Consider the following 19,649-nt stretch of genomic DNA (forward strand, 5'->3'; position numbering starts at 1 on the left):
CGTCCACGCATGCGCACATTCAAACTCGCGAATTTAACGACTTCGGTTCCCGCGTCTCGTTGTTTAGTAATTAGTGTAATGTTTTTGTTTGTTAAATGTGATTACTCGTAAAAGTGTGTTTTCTAAAAAGTCGCAACTGTGTTCAATTCATTCCGAAAACACCGTTGCGTCTTAAACGTCGCAAAACCCCACAATGGACGAAAATTCGGTGGTGGTAAGTAGAACCTCCATTTTTCCAATTAAAGCGCGATTACACACAAATTCGCAGTGATTACCCAATTTTTCACACAATTCGTTGATATCACACACTTATCTCGCCAGTCCTCGCTGAATAATCGAGTGACAACAGTTTCGAGCCCCATTCAAAAACCTAACCTCAAACTTGTACTTGTCCAAACTACGATAATTTATCAGTCTTATCACGATAAGACGTTACGTCCGCCGTGTCGGGAAAGTACCCATGAGTTATAATTTATTGCATTCAAGATGCCACGAAAGAGGAAGGGGATTTCCCTGTCTCAACTCTCCCAGACAAACGGCGTCGCTTTCAACTCGAAGAAAAAACGCACCAGTGATGACACCCAGGTAAACTAATAAAATACAACGTTTTTAATAATGGTCATTATTTGATTTGTGTTTAGAGACGTGCAGGCACGATCAGTCGGATGATCCTCAAGAATTTCATGTGTCACTCAATGCTCGACGTCGACTTAAACACCATTAACATCGTTATTGGGCGCAACGGCAGCGGAAAGAGCGCCATCCTCACCGCTTTGATCGTGGGGCTTGGGGGCAAAGCAAGTCTGACTAACCGGGGAACAAGTGTCAAGGGCTTCATCAAAGCGGGAAAAACCTCAGGCAGCGTGGAAATACAAATTTACAATGGGGGCCCCATGGGGTACCGACAGAGCAAGTACGGGGACAAAATCACCATACTTCGGAATTTTACGTCATCGGGGTCCGGCAGCTATAAAATAAAAAACGAAAATGGCGAAATTATCAGCACGAGCGTCAAAGAAATCCACAACATCACCACAAGTTTGAACATCCAAGTGGACAACCCTGTGTGCATTCTAAACCAGGACACCTCAAGAAATTTCCTTAGTAGCAGCGACCCCAAGCGCAAATTCACCCTCTTCATGAAGGCCACCAAACTCGAGACCCTCTCGGACGAATACAAAACCATCCACCTCAATAGACGCGAGTCAGTTCGTCTCTTCGAAGAAAAGCAGACGAATTGTCGGCTACTACAAGACGAATTGCGCAGTTTGAAGAAAAAAATCGACAATCATCGCTCGATTGTGGGGATTCGCGACAAGATTAAATTGTCGCAGGTTGAGTTAATTTGGGCTAAAGTGCGGGACGCGGAAGAGGAGGTGAGGAAGGAGGAGGAGAACGTGGATAAGTGGAACCAGAAGCACGAGAGTGCGCTGCACGAATGCGCGACAAGGAGCGAGAGAATCAAAAGTATTAAAGAAAACATCAGGTGAGTGCGTTGCGGGTGAGGATGAGGCGTTAAACGGTTTGTAGTGTTCTGACTCAGCAAATCGCTGAACTCAAGGACACGATTCAGGTGCAGTCAAGGCCACAGGCGGACGTGCGTAGAACGATTGAGGAGTTAAGGGGTAAATACGACGGCAAGAGGAGGGAGAGGCAGCTGTTGAGTAGCGCGATCGAGACCAAGACGAAAGACGCAAACATTTTGAACAACGAAATCCAAAATGCCAACGAGAAGTGAGTATTTTTTTGATTTGGAATTTTTTCGAAAGTCGGTTTTAGTATGACGAGAGTGGAACAAGAGAAGATACAGCGCCTGCGCGAACTTAACAGCATGAATGAGAAAATCAAGGGCATGGAGGAGCATTTGCAGACGTGCAGGAACGATTTGTACCAAATTATCAGCGACGTTTCGCGCAGAGACGAAGAGAAACAGAGATTGAGGCGCGAAATTAACCAACTGGAGCATCAAATAGGTATTATCCGTTCACGATTTTTATATAGTAGGGTTGGCCATGAAAATCTAGTGAGTTTGTTGGTATTCAGTGCAGAAGAAAAAAATTCCCTGAACGTTTTTCGTTGGGTTATGTTTTATTAAATTAAAGGTTAAAAAAATATGCCGTGATGACTACTGTAACATAGTAAATCCTCGAAATCGAAAATTTAAAACATTGAAAAATTCAAATATGGGAAAATTGTAAAATCGAGAAATCGAAACATGAAAAAATCAAAAAAATAAAAATTGGAAAATCTAAAATTTAAAAATCGAGAAATTGAATAATCGGTTAATTCAAAAATCGAAACATCGAAAAATTGGGAAATCGAAAAAAATGGACATTCGAAAATTTAAAAATTCCGAAAATTGAAATATACAAGAACTGAAACTCCAAAAATTTTCCAAAAAGTGATTAAAATTGGTTAAAGTATTGTATAAACTGACCCGAAATTGTGTTATTCTTTATTTTTGTACTGAGTTAAAATTAAAAAATTAAATGTTAAAATTATCCAAAAAATTTAACATATTTTTTGGAAAACAAAGGTACTTTAGTTATTCCTTTTATTAAAATAAAACAAATTTTTAAGGTAGTCAGAGAAATAGAAAAAAAAACACAGTGTCTATTGCATTTATAAACCGGTTTTAGCAAAGCGGAACAGTCGGCCGACTATAGTCGGTACATCTCTACGAAAAGTTAAAATTGAGAAATCGAAAAACTAAAAAATCACAAAATTGAACGAAATATCCAAAAATTAGGGAATTAAAAAAAAATCGAAACTTTAGGAAGTGGAGAAATGGGAATATAAAAAAATTGATTAATTGAGAAATCCGAAAGCTAAAAATTCAGAAACGTCAAAATTTGAAAATTCAAAAAATATTGAAGAACTGAAAAATCGAAAAATCTCAAATTTAAAACATTGAAAAGTTAAAATATCCTAAAACTGAAAAATGGAGAAATCCAAACATCAAAAAATCAAAAAAATAAAAATTCGAAAATCTAAAATTTAAAAATCGAAAAACTGAAAAATCAACGAATCGAGAAGTCGAAAATTTAAAAAATTGGAAAATTGAAAAATCGGATAAATCAAAAATCGAAACATCGAAAAATGGAAACATTGTAAAATTAAAAAATTGAGACATCGAGAAGTCGAAAAATCAAAAAATTGAGAAACCGAAATAGGCCAAAATCGAAAAATCGAAAACTTAAATATGGAAAAATTGATAAAGCGAGAGATTGAATAATCAAACATCCAAATCTCAATAAATTGAGATCTCAAAAAATTTAAAAATTCGGAAATTTGAAGAATTAAAATGTAGAACTGGAAACTCGAGAAACCGAAAAATCTAGAAATTTAAAAATTAAAATATGGAAAAGTTGAAAAATGAGATATTGAAACACAAAACAATCGAAAAATAGAAAAATCTAAAGTATAAAAAACAAAAAATTGAAATCCAAAAATAAAAAATAGAAAAATCTAGAAGTCAAAAAATCAAAGAATCGAAGTGTTGAAAAATATCAAAACCGAAAGAAATATCCAAAAATTGAGAAATCGAAAAACCAATAAAGAGAAGTCGAAAAATCGAAGAATTGAAGAACTGAAAAATCGAAACTTTGAGAACTGGGAAAATCAAAAATAGATTAATTGAGAAATCAGAAAACTGAAAATTTAACGCAAAAATTTGAAAAATCGAACAATCTAAAATTTAAAACATTGAATAATTAAAATATCGCAAAATTGAAGAATCGAGAAATTTAATTCAATGTGAAAAATTGAAAAATCGGGACATTGAAAAATTGGAAAATCCGGAAATTGAAAAGCTCAAAAGAAAAAAATCGAAAAATAAAAAAAAAATTGGACATTCCAAAATTTAAAAATTCCGAAAATTGAAAAATTGAAATATAGAAGAACTGAAAACTCAAAAAATCGAAAAAAATTAATACATTAAAAATTGAAAAGTAGAGATGTACCGACTATAGTCGGCCGACTGTTCGGCTTTGCTAAACAGGTTAAAATTGGTTTAATCGACCGAAAATTGGTGTCAAAGTGTAGATAATCTTCCGCTAGTTACGATTCTGAAATCGCCGTCACGATATCTGGTCCAATAAGCACGCAAAGTGAATTCAAATTTCCAAAAATTTTCCAAAAAAGTGGTTAAATTAGTTAAAGTATTGTATAAACTAGCCCTAAATTGTGTTATTCTTTATTTTTGTACTGAGTTACTACAAAAAATTAAATGTTAAAATTATCCAAAAAATTTAACATATATTTTGGAAAACAAAGGAACTTTAGTTATTCCTTTTATTACAATAAAACAAATTTTTAAGGTGGTCAGAGAAATATAAAAAAAAAACACACTGTCTATTGCATTTATAAACCGGTTTTAGCAAAGCGGAACAGTCGGCCGACTACAGTCGCTGAAAAATCGAAAAATCTAAAATTTAAAACATTGAAAAGTTAAAATATCCTAAAACTGAAAAATGGAGAAATCCAAACATCAAAAAATCAAAAAAATAAAAATTCGAAAATCTAAAACTGAAAAATCAACGAATCGAGAAGTCGAAAATTTAAAAAATTGGAAAATTGAAAAATCGGATAAATCAAAAATCGAAAAATCGAGAAACCGAAAAGCAAAAAATCGAAACATTGTAAAATTCAAAAATTGAGACATCGAGAAACCGAAAAATCAAAAGACAAAAAAATCGAGGAGTTGAAAAATCAAAAAATTGAGAAACCGAAATGGGCCAAAATCGAAAAATCGAAAACTTAAATATGGAAAAATTGATAAAGCGAGAGATTGAATAATCAAAACATCGAAACATCCAAATCTCAATAAATTGAGATCTCAAAAAATTTAAAAATTCGGAAATTTGAAGAATTAAAATATAGAACTGGAAACTCGAGAAACCGAAAAATCTAGAAATTTAAAAATTAAAATATAGAAAAGTTGAAAAATGCGAAATTGAAACATAAAACAATCGAAAAATTGAAAAATCCAAAGTATAAAAAACAAAAAACTGAAAATCCAAAAATTAAAAATAGAAAAATCTAGAAGTCAAAAAATCAAAGAATCGAAGTGTTGAAAAATATCAAAACTGAAAGAAATATCCAAAAATTGAGAAATCGAAAAACGAATAAAGCGAAGTCGAAAAATCGAAGAATTGAAGAACTGAAAAATCGAAACTTTGAGAACGGGAAAATCAAAAATAGATTAATTGAGAAATCAGAAAACTGAAAATTTAACGCAAAAATTTGAAAAATCGAAAAATCTAAAATTTAAAATATCGCAAAATTGAAGAATCGAGAAATCTAATTCAATGTGAAAAATTGAAAAATCGGGACATTGAAAAATTGGAAAATCCAGAAATTGAAAAGCTCAGAAGAAAAAAATCGAAAAACCGAAACATCGAAAAATTGGGAAATCGCAAAATAAAAAAAAATTGGGCATTCGAAAATTTAAAAATTCCGAAAATTGAAAAATTGAAATATAGAAGAACTGAAAACTCAAAAAATCGAAAAAAAGTAATAATTTAAAAATTGAAAACTGAAAAGTTAAAATTGAGAAATCGAAAAACTAAAAAATCACAAAATTGAACGAAATATCCAAAAATTAGGCAATTAAAAAAATTGGGAAACAGAAAAGTCAAAAAAGCAGAGTCGAAAAATCGCAAACTTAAAAAATCGAAAAATTGAAGAACTGAAGAATTGAAAAATCGAAACTTTAGGAAGTGGAAAAATGGGAATATAAAAAAATAGATTAATTGAGAAATCCGAAAGCTAAAAATTCAGGAACGTCAAAATTTGTAAAATAAAAAAATATTGAAGTACTGAAAAATCGAAAAATCTCAAATTTAAAACATTGAAAAGTTAAAATATCCTAAAACTGAAAAATGGAGAAATCCAAACATCAAAAAATCAAAAAAATAAAAATTCGAAAATCTAAAATTTAAAAATCGAAAAACTGAAAAATCAACGAATCGAGAAGTCGAAAATTTAAAAAATTGGAAAATTGAAAAATCGGATAAATCAAAAATCGAAAAATCGAGAAACCGAAAAGCAAAAAATCGAAACATTGTAAAATTCAAAAATTGAGACATCGAGAAATCGAAAAATCAAAAGACAAAAAAATCGAGGAGTCGAAAAATCAAAAAATTGAGAAACCGAAATAGGCCAAAATCGAAAAATCGAAAACTTAAATATTGTTACGATTGACGGACGAATAATAAATCGGGTGTTGGTAAAACTCAAAAAATTTATTTCTTCAGGTCGAATTACAACACTATATATTGCGACGAATATGTACAGAAATTATTCCGGCGCTCTCGACTGTCTTCACTGGATGAATGAATCCATTACCTACGGTCGCCTCTATTTAAACCCATAGTCTCTGATCGAGATCCTTCACGAACATCCATCGCGACTCCGCTTCGAGACTCCCCTGGACGCCGCTTCGAGACGCTCCAGACCTGTCTTTATGCGCCCGCCTCCCGGCCGTCAACAGCGATGATTCACCCATCAGCGCCGTGCGTACGTCCAGAAGGCTCTCGACCGCCATAGGCGTCGTACTGGGGCGGCGTAAGGGTGTATTTCGTAACACTGCCCCCCTCTTCAAATCCGATCGTCCCGATCGGAAGCGTCTTCGTTGTTTCCTTCGTACCGTTTTAGTCGATCGAGATGAACGATCTTCATCTTCGTCTTCGGTCCACGTTGGATCCGATAAACTACGTCATTTATTCTAGTGACGATAGTGTATGGACCTTCCCAGTCAGGAGCCAGTTTTGGGCAACGTCCCTTCTTCCGTCGGGGGTTATACAGCCACACTAAGTCATCTTCCTGGAATCCGCCACAGTTGGCCTTCACATCATAACGGGTCTTCATTCGGTCACTGGCAATCTTGATCCGGCCCCTCACTAGTTCATGCACGTTGACCAACTTCTCTTTCAGTTCGTCCACGTAGTCACGTACTTCCATTGGTTCTTCGGATGGCAATCCAAAGACTAGGTCACAGGGCAGCCGCAGTTCCTTCCCAAATACAACGTGAGCAGGTGTTTGGCCCGTGGTGTCGTGGATAGCTGCGCGGTAGGCCAGCAGGAATAGTGGAAGGTGCTGGTCCCAATCCCTTTGGTGCTCTTCTACCACTTTCGAAAGGTGTTGCTCCATAGTCCGATTGAACCTTTCCACCATGCCGTCGGACTGTGGGTGTAGTGGCGTTGTCCTTGTCTTACGTATTCCCAGTAGCTGCATCACTCTTTGGAAGACGTTGGATTCGAAATTGCGTCCCTGGTCTGAGTGAAGTTCCAAGGGGACGCCAAACCTACTGATCCAATTGTCAACCAGTACTTTCGCGACCGTGACGGCTTCCTGATTTGGAATGGCATAGGCATCTGGCCACTTGCTGAAGTAGTCGCTAGCCACCAGGATAAACTTGTTGCCGTCGTTTGTTACAGGGAACGGACCGGCCACATCGATGGCGATTCTTTCGAAAGGTGCCCCAACATTATATTTCTTCATCTTTCCCCTCGCCCTGGTATGAGGACCTTGGCTGGCCGCACACGTCGTACACTTGCGACACCAACTTTCGACATCGTCACGATGACCTACCCAATAAAACCTCTCCCGGATTTTCGACAAAGTTTTGTTCACTCCGAAGTGGGCTCCAGATGTTCCGGCATGAACTTCCTCTAAGACCTTGGAAACCTTTACCTTGGGGAGTACCAGCATCGTCTTAGAGGTACGCCCATCAGGACTCTCCCACTTTCGCTTCAAGAGCCCATTTTCCATGACCAGGGAATCCCATTGGGCCCATAACGCCTTCAAACTGGGGGATTGGTCGGACAATTCTGCCCAGCCGGGTCGTTCGACTCCTTCCTCCTTCCACTTTAGTATTGGTCCGATTATGTCGTCTGCTTCTTGCTCACGCTTTAACCGCGCCGTTGTCCATTCTTCATCTTGCTCAAAAATCGTCCGACGAACGGGCAGGTTCCCTTCTTCCGCGTCGATCCTGTCGCAGTGCTTGCACTCTCCACACGGACGTCTTGACAAAGCGTCAGCGTTGTTGTGAAGTCGACCCGCTCGGTGTTTGATCCTAAAGTGGTACTGCTGTAGTCTTTCCAGCCAACGCGCTACTTGGCCCTCGGGATTCTTTATCCGTAGTAGCCACGAGAGGGCAACGTGGTCGGTCCTGATCAGAAACTCCTGTCCGTATAGATACTTGTGGAAGTGGTTGACGGCTTTGACAATGGCTAGCAGTTCCTTCCTTGTGGCACAGTAATTTCTCTCTGGTTTGGAATGTAATTTACTAAAATATTCGATAACCCTTTCCTCCCCATCTTGTATCTGCGACAATACGGCCCCAACTCTCGAGTTACTCGCACCGGTATCGAGGACGAACCTTCCTTTGTCCCTGGGGTAAGCCAAAATGGGGCTGGTGCACAAAGCCGTCTTCAGTCTCTTAAAGGCCATCTCACATGTACTGCTCCACTTGAAAGTCGCCTTCTGCTCCGTCAGTTGGTGTAACGGTGCTGCGATGTCGGCATACCCTTCTACAAATCGTCGGTAATATGTGCAGAGTCCCAAGAAGCTTCGTAGTTCATGCTTGTCTCTTGGTATGGGCCAATCCCGGATAGCAAGAACTTTCGTCGGGTTGGTTTCTATTCCTTTCTCCGACACGATATGGCCCAGGAATTCGACTCTTTTCTGGAAGAGCGAGCATTTCTTGGGATTTAGTTTCAAACGAGCCTTTTCCATTCGTTCTAGCACCTCCTCGAGATTCTTCAGATGGTCGTCAAACGTTTTGCCCATAATCATGACGTCGTCGAGGTATACCAGACAGGTCTTCCATGTCAGTCCTTTTAGCACCATCTCCATCAGCCGCTCGAATGTTGCTGGCGCATTACATAACCCGAAGGGCATAACGGTGAAGTGATAGAGGCCACTTCCGGTGGAGAACGCAGTCTTTTCTTTGTCGTCCGGGTGCAAGCCTACTTGCCAGTAGCCACTCTTCAAGTCCAAGGTCGAAAACCACGCCGAGCCGGATAAGGTCGTCAAGGTATCGTCTATTCGAGGAAGGGGGTAACTGTCTTTCTTCGTGACGTCGTTCAGTTTCCTGTAATCGACGCAAAATCGGGTAGTCCCGTCCTTCTTGGTAACCAAGACTACTGGAGATGACCACGCGCTGTTGGATTCTTCAATTACCCCATCTCTCAACATGTTGCCCACGAGTCTTGTAGCTTCTTCTTGTTTGGCTAGGGGTAGTCTTCGAGGGACCTGACGGATCGGTTGCGTGTCACCAGTGTTTATTCGGTGTTCTACGATGTTGGTCTTCCCGAATGGTTCCTCCTCTGAGGCGAAGACATTACGGTGCCTACGAATGAGTCCTTTGGCCAGTTTTCTCTCACGAGCAGACAGCTGGTCCCAGTTGACCTCCAAGCCTTTGGTATCCCCTTCCTTAGACTCATTCTCAACGTCTTCTTCCTCGCAGTTCAATACTCGGGCGACTGGCTCACACATTCCGATAATCTCCCCTTTTCTAATATTGACTGCATTGGGAAACACGTTTGCCACACGTAAGGGTATGTCACGATCGGTTTTGACTAGGGTGCTCGCGATCAGGAGCTTGTGGGTCGAGTCATGTGCCGGCTGCACCATCCCCAAACTGTATCCGGGGTTCGTCTCTACTCTGGCGGGGACGATGACTTCTGCATTACCATCTACCTTCGTTGTCTGACAGACCACTAGTCTGACTGTTGCAGCTTCCACATTCGGACGTCCCAACACAAATTCTTCGGCTCCGAAACGCAGAATTTTCTGTTCTGGGTCGATCATTAAACCATACCGGCTGATTAGGTCCATACCCAGAATGAAATCGTCAGCGATTTCCGCCACCAGAACTTCATGCCTTATTCGGAGTCGACCGAGCTCTACATTCACCACCGCTGTACCCAGAACCGGTGTTGTTTCTCCTGTCACCGTCTTTACATTCGTGGCGGTATATACTGATTTAATTTGGCAATTTTGTAACCTGGATCTGCGTGCAAGGGACACTTCGGCTCCTGTGTCGATGATGATCTTCGATTCCCGTCCATTGATTTTTCCGCTGATTGTCGGACTGTCGACGCTCCCCGCGATACTTCTAACCATTACAGTTGTTGGGGCTTCTCTTTTAGCAGCCAGTACGCGCCCCGAGATACCGACTGCCTTTAGTTTTCCTGCTCCTGATATAGACGAGGTCGCGGCTGCGATCTCCTCATCGGCCCTGACGATCTAACACGGCAATCCCTCCTAACATGCCCTTGACGCCCACACCTGTAACATTCTAGGCGCCCTCCATGTTGTCTAGAACTGCCCGTCTTGATTTCGGCAATTATTTCGCGGGCGAGTTTCTCAAAGTTCTCGCTCATTTTGTCGAGACTCTCTTGAATAGGGTTTACTTCGCCCTCAACCCCAATGCCTCGTATCTTAACGTTGGAACGAGGTGAGCTGTTGTATGCGGCGTCCACTTCTAACGCTCGAATCAGCGCCTCGGATGGTTTCTTGAACCCGGAGATTTGCAGGACTCTTCTTACCTCACTATCTCTTACGCCGTTTACGAAGGTTTCTGCTGCCAGTCTGTCTTGGAAGTCTTGCGGAGCTTCAGGATAGGCGAGGTGTACCAAACGTTTAACATCAGCCGCAAACTCCTGAAGAGATTCACTACTCTTCTGAATCCTAGATTTAAGCTGCGCTACGAAAACTTGCCGGAGGTGTTCATCTCCAAATCTGAGTTCGAGGGCGGTCGTCAAAGCGGTATAGTCCTTCTGGTTCTCTTCTGATAATGTCTGTAGAATCTCCAGGGCCGCACCTCGTAGTGCTACTACCAAAACGGTCGCTTTCTGTTGGTCATTCCAGCTATTCGACAAGGCCGCAGCTTCAAATTGCTTCTTATAAGTAGTCCACGACGTCTGCCCATCGAAAATAGGGGGTTGAACTCTCACCGGACTGAATTCTGCAGGGGTCGCAATTGTAGGTCGTGGTGTTTGCAACCTTTCTTCGAGCTCCTTGATCTTGTTTTCCATTTCACTTCTCACCTCGTCCACTTCATTTCGCACGACTTGGAGGATTTCGCTTCGGCTGTTCAAAAGTGTAGTTTGCATAGCTTTTAAATTTTCTTCCATTATTCTTTGATTTTCTTCCATTATTCTGCGATCTTCTTTTCTATTTTCTTCCATTATTCTTCGATCTTCTTTTCTACTTTCTTCCATTATTCTTTGATTTTCGCTCAACATTTTCATCATTTTTGTCAGTTGTTCCTCCATGTTGGCTGTTTGCGCTCTTGTAGTAGTCGGCATAAAATTTTCTTCTAGAAACTTCTAGAGCCTTGACAGATGTCAATTCTCGAAGCCAATGTCAGGTGATGAAAGTCTAATTCCGTTATTCCACTCTTACCGCGGGAGAGAATTTTCTCGAAAGTTCACTTTGTTCCGGTCTCTCCTAGTAGCACCAACCAAATTCGAATCCCGATTTATTTCACAATTAATCCCACTTCTGACACCAGTGTTACGATTGACGGACGAATAATAAATCGGGTGTTGGTAAAACTCAAAAAATTTATTTCTTCAGGTCGAATTACAACACTATCTATTGCGACGAATATGTACAGAAATTATTCCGGCGCTCTCGACTGTCTTCACTGGATGAATGAATCCATTACCTACGGTCGCCTCTATTTAAACCCATAGTCTCTGATCGAGATCCTTCACGAACATCCATCGCGACTCCGCTTCGAGACTCCCCTGGACGCCGCTTCGAGACGCTCCAGACCTGTCTTTATGCGCCCGCCTCCCGGCCGTCAACAGCGATGATTCACCCATCAGCGCCGTGCGTACGTCCAGAAGGCTCTCGACCGCCATAGGCGTCGTACTGGGGCGGCGTAAGGGTGTATTTCGTAACAATATGGAAAAATTGATAAAGCGAAAAATTGAATAATCAAAACATCGAAACATCCAAATCTCAATAAATTGAGATCTCAAAAAATTTAAAAATTCGGAAATTTGAAGAATTAAAATATAGAACTGAAAACTCGAGAAACCGAAAAATCTAGAAATTTAAAAATTGAAATATGGAAAACTTGAAAAATGAGAAATTGAAACATAAAATAATCGAAAAATTGAAAAATACAAAGTATAAAAAACAAAAAACTGAAAATCCAAAAATAAAAAATAGAAAAATCTAGAAGTCAAAAAATCAAAGAATCGAAGTGTTGAAAAATATCAAAACTGAAAGAAATATCCAAAAATTGAGAAATCGAAAAACCAATAAAGCGAAGTCGAAAAATCGAAGAATTCAAGAACTGAAAAATCGACACTTTGAGAACTGAAAATCAAAAATAGATTAATTGATAAATCAGAAAACTGAAAATTTAACGCAAAAATTTGAAAAATCGAAAAATCTAAAATTTAAAACATTGGATAATTAAAATATCGCAAAATTGAAGAAAAGAGAAATCTAATTCAATGTGAAAAATTGAAAAATCGGGACATTGAAAAATTGGAAAATCCAGAAATTGAAAAGCTCAAAAGAAAAAAATCGAAAAATAAATTAAAAATGGACATTCGAAAATTTAAAAATTCCGAAAATTGAAATATAGAAGAACTGAAAACTCAAAAAATCGAAAAAAAATAATGATTTAAAAATTGAAAAGTAGAGATGTACCGACTATAGTCGACCGACTGTTCGGCTTTGCTAAAACAGGTTAAAATTGGTTTAATCGACCGAAAATTGGTGTCAAAGTGTAGATAATCTTCCGCTAGTTACGATTCTGAAATCGCCGTCACGATATCTGGTCCAATAAACACGCAAAGTGAATTCAAAATTTCCAAAAAAGTGGTTAAAATTGGTTAAAGTATTGTATAAACTGACCCTAAGTTATGTTATTCTTTATTACATTTGTTACTACAAAAAATTAAATGTTAAAATTATCCAAAAAATTTAACATAATTTTTGGAAAACAAAGGAACTTTAGTTATTCCTTTTATTAAAATAAAACAAATTTTTAAGGTAGTCAGAGAAATAGAAAAAAAAAACACTGTCTTTTGCATTTATAAACCGGTTTTAGCAAAGCGGAACTGTCGGCCGACTATAGTCGGTACATCTCTATTGAAAAGTTAAAATTGAGAAATCGAAAAACTAAAAAATCACAAAATTGAACGAAATATCCAAAAATTAGGAAATTAAAAAAATTGGGAAACAGAGAAGTCAAAAAAACAGAGTCGAAAAATCGCAAACTTAAAAAATCGAAAAATTGAAAAATCAAAAACCTGTGAATAATCGAAAAATTGAAGAACTGAAGAACTGAAAAATCGAAACTTTAGGAAGTGGAGAAATGGGAATATAAAAAAATTGATTAATTGAGAAATCCGAAAGCTAAAAATTCAGAAACGTCAAAATTTGAAAAATAAAAAAATATTGAAGAACTGAAAAATCGAAAAATCTCAAATTTAAAACATTGAAAAGTTAAAATATCCTAAAACTGAAAAATGGAGAAATCCAAACATCAAAAAATCAAAAAAATAAAAATTCGAAAATCTAAAATTTAAAAATCGAAAAACTGAAAAATCAACGAATCGAGAAGTCGAAAATTTAAAAAATTGGAAAATTGAAAACTTAAATATGGAAAAATTGATAAAGCGAGAGATTGAATAATCAAAACATCGAAACATCCAAATCTCAATAAATTGAGATCTCAAAAAATTTAAAAATTCGGAAATTTGAAGAATTAAAATATAGAACTGGAAACTCGAGAAACCGAAAAATCTAGAAATTTAAAAATTAAAATATGGAAAAGTTGAAAAATGAGAAATTGAAACATAAAACCATCGAAAAATTGTAAAATCCAAAGTATAAAAAACAAAAAACTGAAAATCCAAAAATAAAAAATAGAAAAATCTAGAAGTCAAAAAATCAAAGAATCCAAGTGTTGAAAAATATCAAAACTGAAAGAAATATCCAAAAATTGAGAAATCGAAGAACCAATAAAGCGAAGTCGAAAAATCGAAGAATTGAAGAACTGAAAAATCGAAACGTCGAGAACTGGGAAAATCAAAAATAGATTAATTGAGAAATCAGAAAACTGAAAATTTAACGCAAAAATTTGAAAAATCGAAAAATCTAAAATTTAAAACATTGAATAATTAAAATATCGCAAAATTGAAGAATCGAGAAATCTAATTCAATGTGAAAAATTGAAAAATCGGGACAGTGAAAAATTGGAAAATCCAGAAATTGAAAAGCTCAAAAGAAAAAAATCGAAAAATAAAAAAAAAATTGGACATTCGAAAATTTAAAAATTCCGAATATTGAAATATAGAATAACTGAAAACTCAAAAAATCGAAAAAAATTAATAAATTAAAAATTGAAAAGTAGAGATGTACCGACTATAGTCGACCGACTGTTCGGCTTTGCTAAACAGGTTAAAATTGGTTTAATCGACCGAAAATTGGTGTCAAAGTGTAGATAATCTTCCGCTAGTTACGATTCTGAAATCGCCGTCACGATATCTGGTCCAATAAACACGCAAAGTGAATTCCAAAAATTTTCCAAAAAAAGTGGTTAAAATTTAACATATTTTTTGGAAAACAAAGGAACTTTAGTTATTCCTTTTATTAAAATAAAACAAATTTTTAAGGTAGTCAGAGAAATAGAAAAAAAAACACAGTGTCTATTGCATTTATAAACCGGTTTTAGCAAAGCGGAACAGTCGGCCGACTATAGTCGGTACATCTCTATCGAAAAGTTAAAATTGAGAAATCGAAAAACTAAAAAATCACAAAATTGAACGAAATATCCAAAAATTAGGGAATTAAAAAAAAATCGAGACTTTGGGAAGTGGAGAAATGGGAATATAAAAAAATAGATTAATTGAGAAATCCGAAAGCTAAAAATTCAGAAACGTCAAAATTTGAAAAATAAAAAAATATTGAAGAACTGAAAAATCGAAAAATCTAAAATTTAAAACATTGAAAAGTTAAAATATCCTAAAACTGAAAAATGGAGAAATCCAAACATCAAAAAAATCAAAAAAATAAAAATTCGAAAATCTAAAATTTAAAAATCGAAAAACTGAAAAATCAACGAATCGAGAAGTCGAAAATTTAAAAAATTGGAAAATTGAAAAATCGGATAAATCAAAAATCGAAACATCGAAAAATCGAAACATTGTAAAATTAAAAAATTGAGACATCGAGAAGTCGAAAAATAAAAAAATTGAGAAACCGAAATAGGCCAAAATCGAAAAATCGAAAACTTAAATATGGAAAAATTGATAAAGCGAGAGATTGAATAACCAAAACATCGAAATATCCAAATCTCAATAAATTGAGATCTCAAACAATTTAAAAATTCGGAAATTTGAAGAATTAAAATATAGAACTGGAAACTCGAGAAACCGAAAAATCTAGAAATTTAAAAATTAAAATATGGAAAAGTTGAAAAATGAGAAATTGAAACATAAAACAATCGAAAAATTGAAAAATCCAAAGTATAAAAAACAAAAAACTGAAAATCCAAAAATAAAAAATAGAAAAATCTAGAAGTCAAAAAATCAAAGAATCGAAGTGTTGAAAAATATCAAAACTGAAAGAAATATCCAAAAATTGAGAAATCGAAGAACCAATAAAGCGAAGTCGAGAAATCGAAGAATTGAAGAACTGAAAAATCGAAACTTTGAGAACCGGGAAAATCAAAAATAGATTAATTGAGAAATCAGAAAACTTAAAATTTAACGCAAAAATTTGAAAAATCGAAAAATCTAAAATTTAAAATATTAAATAATTAAAATATCGCAGAATTGAAGAATCGAAAAATCTAATTCAATGTGAAAAATTGAAAAATCGGGACATTGAAAAATTGGAAAATCCAGAAATTGAAAAGCTCAAAAGAAAAAAATCGAAAAATAAAAAAAAATTGGACATTCGAAAATTTAAAAATTCCGAAAATTGAAATATAGAAGAACTGAAAACTCAAAAAATCGAAAAAAATTAATAAATTAAAAATTGAAAAGTAGAGATGTACCGACTATAGTCGACCGACAGTTCGGCTTTGCTAAAACAGGTTAAAATTGGTTTAATCGACCGAAAATTGGTGTCAAAGTGTAGATAATCTTCCGCTAGTTACGATTTTGAAATCGCCGTCACGATATCTGGTCCAATAAACACGCAAAGTGAATTCAAAATTTCCAAAAATTTTCCAAAAAAGTGGTTAAAATTGGTTAAAGTATTGTATAAACTGACCCTAAATTGTGTTTTTCTATTCTATATTTTTGTACCGAGTTACTACAAAAAATTAAATGTTAAAATTATCCAAAAAATTTAACATATTAACAAACATTTGTTTGCTTGATTAAAAAATTGCGTCTAATAATTCTAATCTAATAAATGAAGTAGAAAAGTGGCAATCCAGCTCAAAGCAAACCTCAATCAAACTACTGACAGACAAAAAACTAAATCATCAAATCAGTTTATCCAACTTAAAGAAAAAATATCAAAGACCACTTTACTATATAAAGATCGTGAATCCCTAATGAAAAATGACATTTGCCACAGGTAATGAAAAGAGCAGTTTGAACGCCCTCAGCCGGGAATCCGGAAACACTCTCCTCCTCTACGGCCAAGACATTCCAAAAGTGAAAAAACTGATTGAGCAAAACAAGCACAATTTCAAGCACCTCCCGCGAGGACCTCTGGGTTCTTATATCAAACTAAAGGACAAAAAATGGGCGGTCGCTATTGAGAGTTTCATCACTCCAGGTTTGTTGGGTGCTTTCGTTGTTGATAACAACAGCGACAATCACGCGTTACTGCAAATATTGAACAAGGTTAAGGGGCGAAAACCCATGGTTATCACGTCTAAATTCTTCTATGAAGTAAGTATCGCTTGATTGAGGTGTTGTTAAGTCATGTCATCGTCGCCGTTGCAGAAACACAACGTCCAACCCAATCTAGTGAAAGCCCCCAAAGACTGCGTAAGTCTTTACGACGCTTTAGAAATCGAGGATCCCGTCGTTTCCAATTGTATAGTAGATCAAACCGGAATGGAAGGAATTTTGTTGATTCCTAGTAACGACCGAGCGATGGAGCTCCTATCGCACGCCGTCAACGTTCCTAGAAATTGCCGCCAGGGGGTGACGGTGGGCGGCGATAAGTATTACCCAGATCCGAACTACAAAACGTACGGATCTAGGTACCACAGAGCGCAGTATTTGCAAGTTGATACCAAAGAACACATCGTGTAAGTGTTTTAGTTATGTTTATTCAAAACTCTGACTTATTTTGTATGTAGACAATTAGAACAAAACATTCAGGAACTAACTGAGAAAAAACAGGGTCTGGAGAATCAGTATAGTGGGATTTGTCGCGAAATTCGCGACCAAGAAACTAAGAAAAACCAACTAGAGGAAAAAATTAAGAAATTGAATGCAGCGAGAGGGCAGATTAGGGTGCAGCTGGACGAATTGAAGGCCACGGCGGAGCCTGAGGTCGCCAACGTGGAATTATTGGTGCGTTGAACTACAAATTTACAGAATTATGAGGTTTTTCGTCTGTCTGTCTGTCCGTTTGTCTGCCGACTTGTGGTGTGTGAATCCGTATCGAATTTTCACCCCAGACATCCAGAATTTTTAGGAAAATTTAAAACAATAAGAATATTTTGTCATATAACTTTGAAACTGCAAAACCGATTGCTCGGAAATCTTGCAAATATTTTAAGGTTATCGTAATCATGGTAAATCGTTAAGCAAAGTTTATTCTTTACCTCTGCCAAAAAACTGATGATGTCATCGCGAAATTTTGCCGAACAAATCCTGTCCCAAATGTGCCAAAATAAGTTTTACCTTAGCAATTACTAGCCCCACGCATTCGCTCTCTATTTTCTCAGAGGGCTTGGCATTTGCCAAAATCAGTCTTATCTTAGCAAATACTAGCCCCGCCCACCCACCCGTTGTTTTCTCAGAGAGTATGGCGTCTGCCAAAATCAGTCTTATCTTAGCAAGTACTAGCCCCGCCCACCCGCCCCTATTTTCTCACAGGATATGTGATCTGCCAAAATAAGACTTGCCTTAGCAAGGAAGCCTCTGAGAAAATAGCGGGCGGGTGGGCGGGACTAGTACTTGCTCAGATACGACTGATTTTGGCAGACGTCATACACCCTGAGAAAAGAGCGGGCGGGTGGGCGGGGCTAGTACTTGCTCAGATAAGACTGGTTTTGGCAGACGTCATACACCCTGAGAAAAGAGCGGGCGGGTGGGCGGGGCTAGTACTTGCTCAGATAAGACTGGTTTTGGCAGACGTCATACACCCTGAGAAAAGAGCGGGCGGGTGGGCGGGGCTAGTACTTACTCAGATAAGACTGATTTTGGCAAACGCCATTGTCTCTGAGAAAATAGCGGGCGGGTGCGTTCCGTCTGACTATCTGTCTGTCTGTCTGTATCCATTTTTTTAAAGACGTAATCTCCGAAACTGCTGGACCGGTTGTTGTCAAATTTTGTACATATGTTAAAAATATCATGTAGATGGTTAAATACTAACCAAAATTTGGCGTCATCTCCAAAATTTATAATTAAAAGTATAGACATCCAGAATTTTCAGAAAAAATTTAACTGAATAAGAATATTTTACAATATAACTTTGAAATTGCGAAGCCGATTGCTCGGAAACACTCGGAAAATTTGTAAATATTTTAAGGTTATCGTAATCATGGTAAATCGTTGAGCAAATTTTATTCTTTACCCGCTGCCAAAAAACTGATGATGTTATCGCGAAATTTTGTCCAACAAATCCTATCCAAAATGTGTTAAAATAAGTTTTACTTATTTCTAAATTCTCTACAATGTTGAATGTTTAGAATTTATAGAATTTTTAGAATCTCTAGAATATTTAATTAACTTTTATCTCTGAAATATATAGAAAGTCTAAAATCGATAGAATGTTTAGAATCTCTAGAATTGCAGGAACTGGTGTATTCTAGAACTGAATTACTTTGAAGCTCTAAACATTTAAAATCTTAAAAATTTTTAAAAAGATTTCGAATGTTCCAAATATTCCAAATAGTCCCGAAATTGGTTTAAAGATTCGGAAGATTCTAGTAGAGTAGATAGAGATCGTAGAGTATTTAGAGATTTTAAATATAGTACAAACTTTATCGATTCCAGCCATTCTAGAATTTCCATATATTCCAAATATTCTAGTATTCATAAAGACTGTAGAGAATTTAGAGATTCTAGAGATTGTAAAAATTTTGGAGTGTAACTGTTTCAAAAGTCCTAGACATTCTCAAGATTCTAGAGGTTTTAGATATTCTCGAGATTCTGAAATTTCTGGAGTTTTTAAAGATACTGAAAATTCCAAAAAATCCGAAGAATGCAGAGATTTGAATTTTTTGCAGATTCTAGAGATGCCAAATATTCTAGAGATTCTAAAAATTTCAAGAAATCCAAAGTTTTAAATTCTAGTGGTTCTAGCGATTCAAGAGGTTTTAGAAATTCTAGGGGTTCCGGAGATTTTGGAGATTCTAAAAAATAGTAGTTTTTAGAAACTTTAGAATCTTCAGAATTTTTAGCATCTCCAGAATCTCCAGAACCTCTAACCTTTAGAATCTCTAGAACCTTTAGAAAACCCAGAATCTTAAG

The 19,649-nt window shown here is 36.6% G+C and overlaps 1 protein-coding gene across 1 annotated transcript in view; it reads left to right on the forward strand.

Annotated features, from left to right (window-relative positions):
• Positions 1-19,649, forward strand: part of Smc6 (Structural maintenance of chromosomes 6) — a 23,416-nt gene continuing 3,767 nt past the window's right edge. The window contains exons 1-8 of the mRNA XM_064059436.1: positions 1-214; positions 487-585; positions 642-1,486; positions 1,531-1,734; positions 1,780-1,973; positions 16,570-16,889; positions 16,944-17,254; positions 17,306-17,522. Of these exons, the coding sequence (XP_063915506.1) occupies positions 194-214; positions 487-585; positions 642-1,486; positions 1,531-1,734; positions 1,780-1,973; positions 16,570-16,889; positions 16,944-17,254; positions 17,306-17,522 (2,211 nt within the window). The 5' untranslated portion in view covers positions 1-193. The remainder of the gene's footprint in view (positions 215-486; positions 586-641; positions 1,487-1,530; positions 1,735-1,779; positions 1,974-16,569; positions 16,890-16,943; positions 17,255-17,305; positions 17,523-19,649) is intronic.

This window comes from Zophobas morio, unplaced genomic scaffold, assembly GCF_036711695.1.
Source record: "Zophobas morio isolate AGI-343-1 ecotype UQ-CSIRO unplaced genomic scaffold, CSIRO_AGI_Zmor_V1 ptg000021l, whole genome shotgun sequence".
Taxonomy (NCBI): Eukaryota; Metazoa; Arthropoda; class Insecta; order Coleoptera; family Tenebrionidae; genus Zophobas; species Zophobas morio.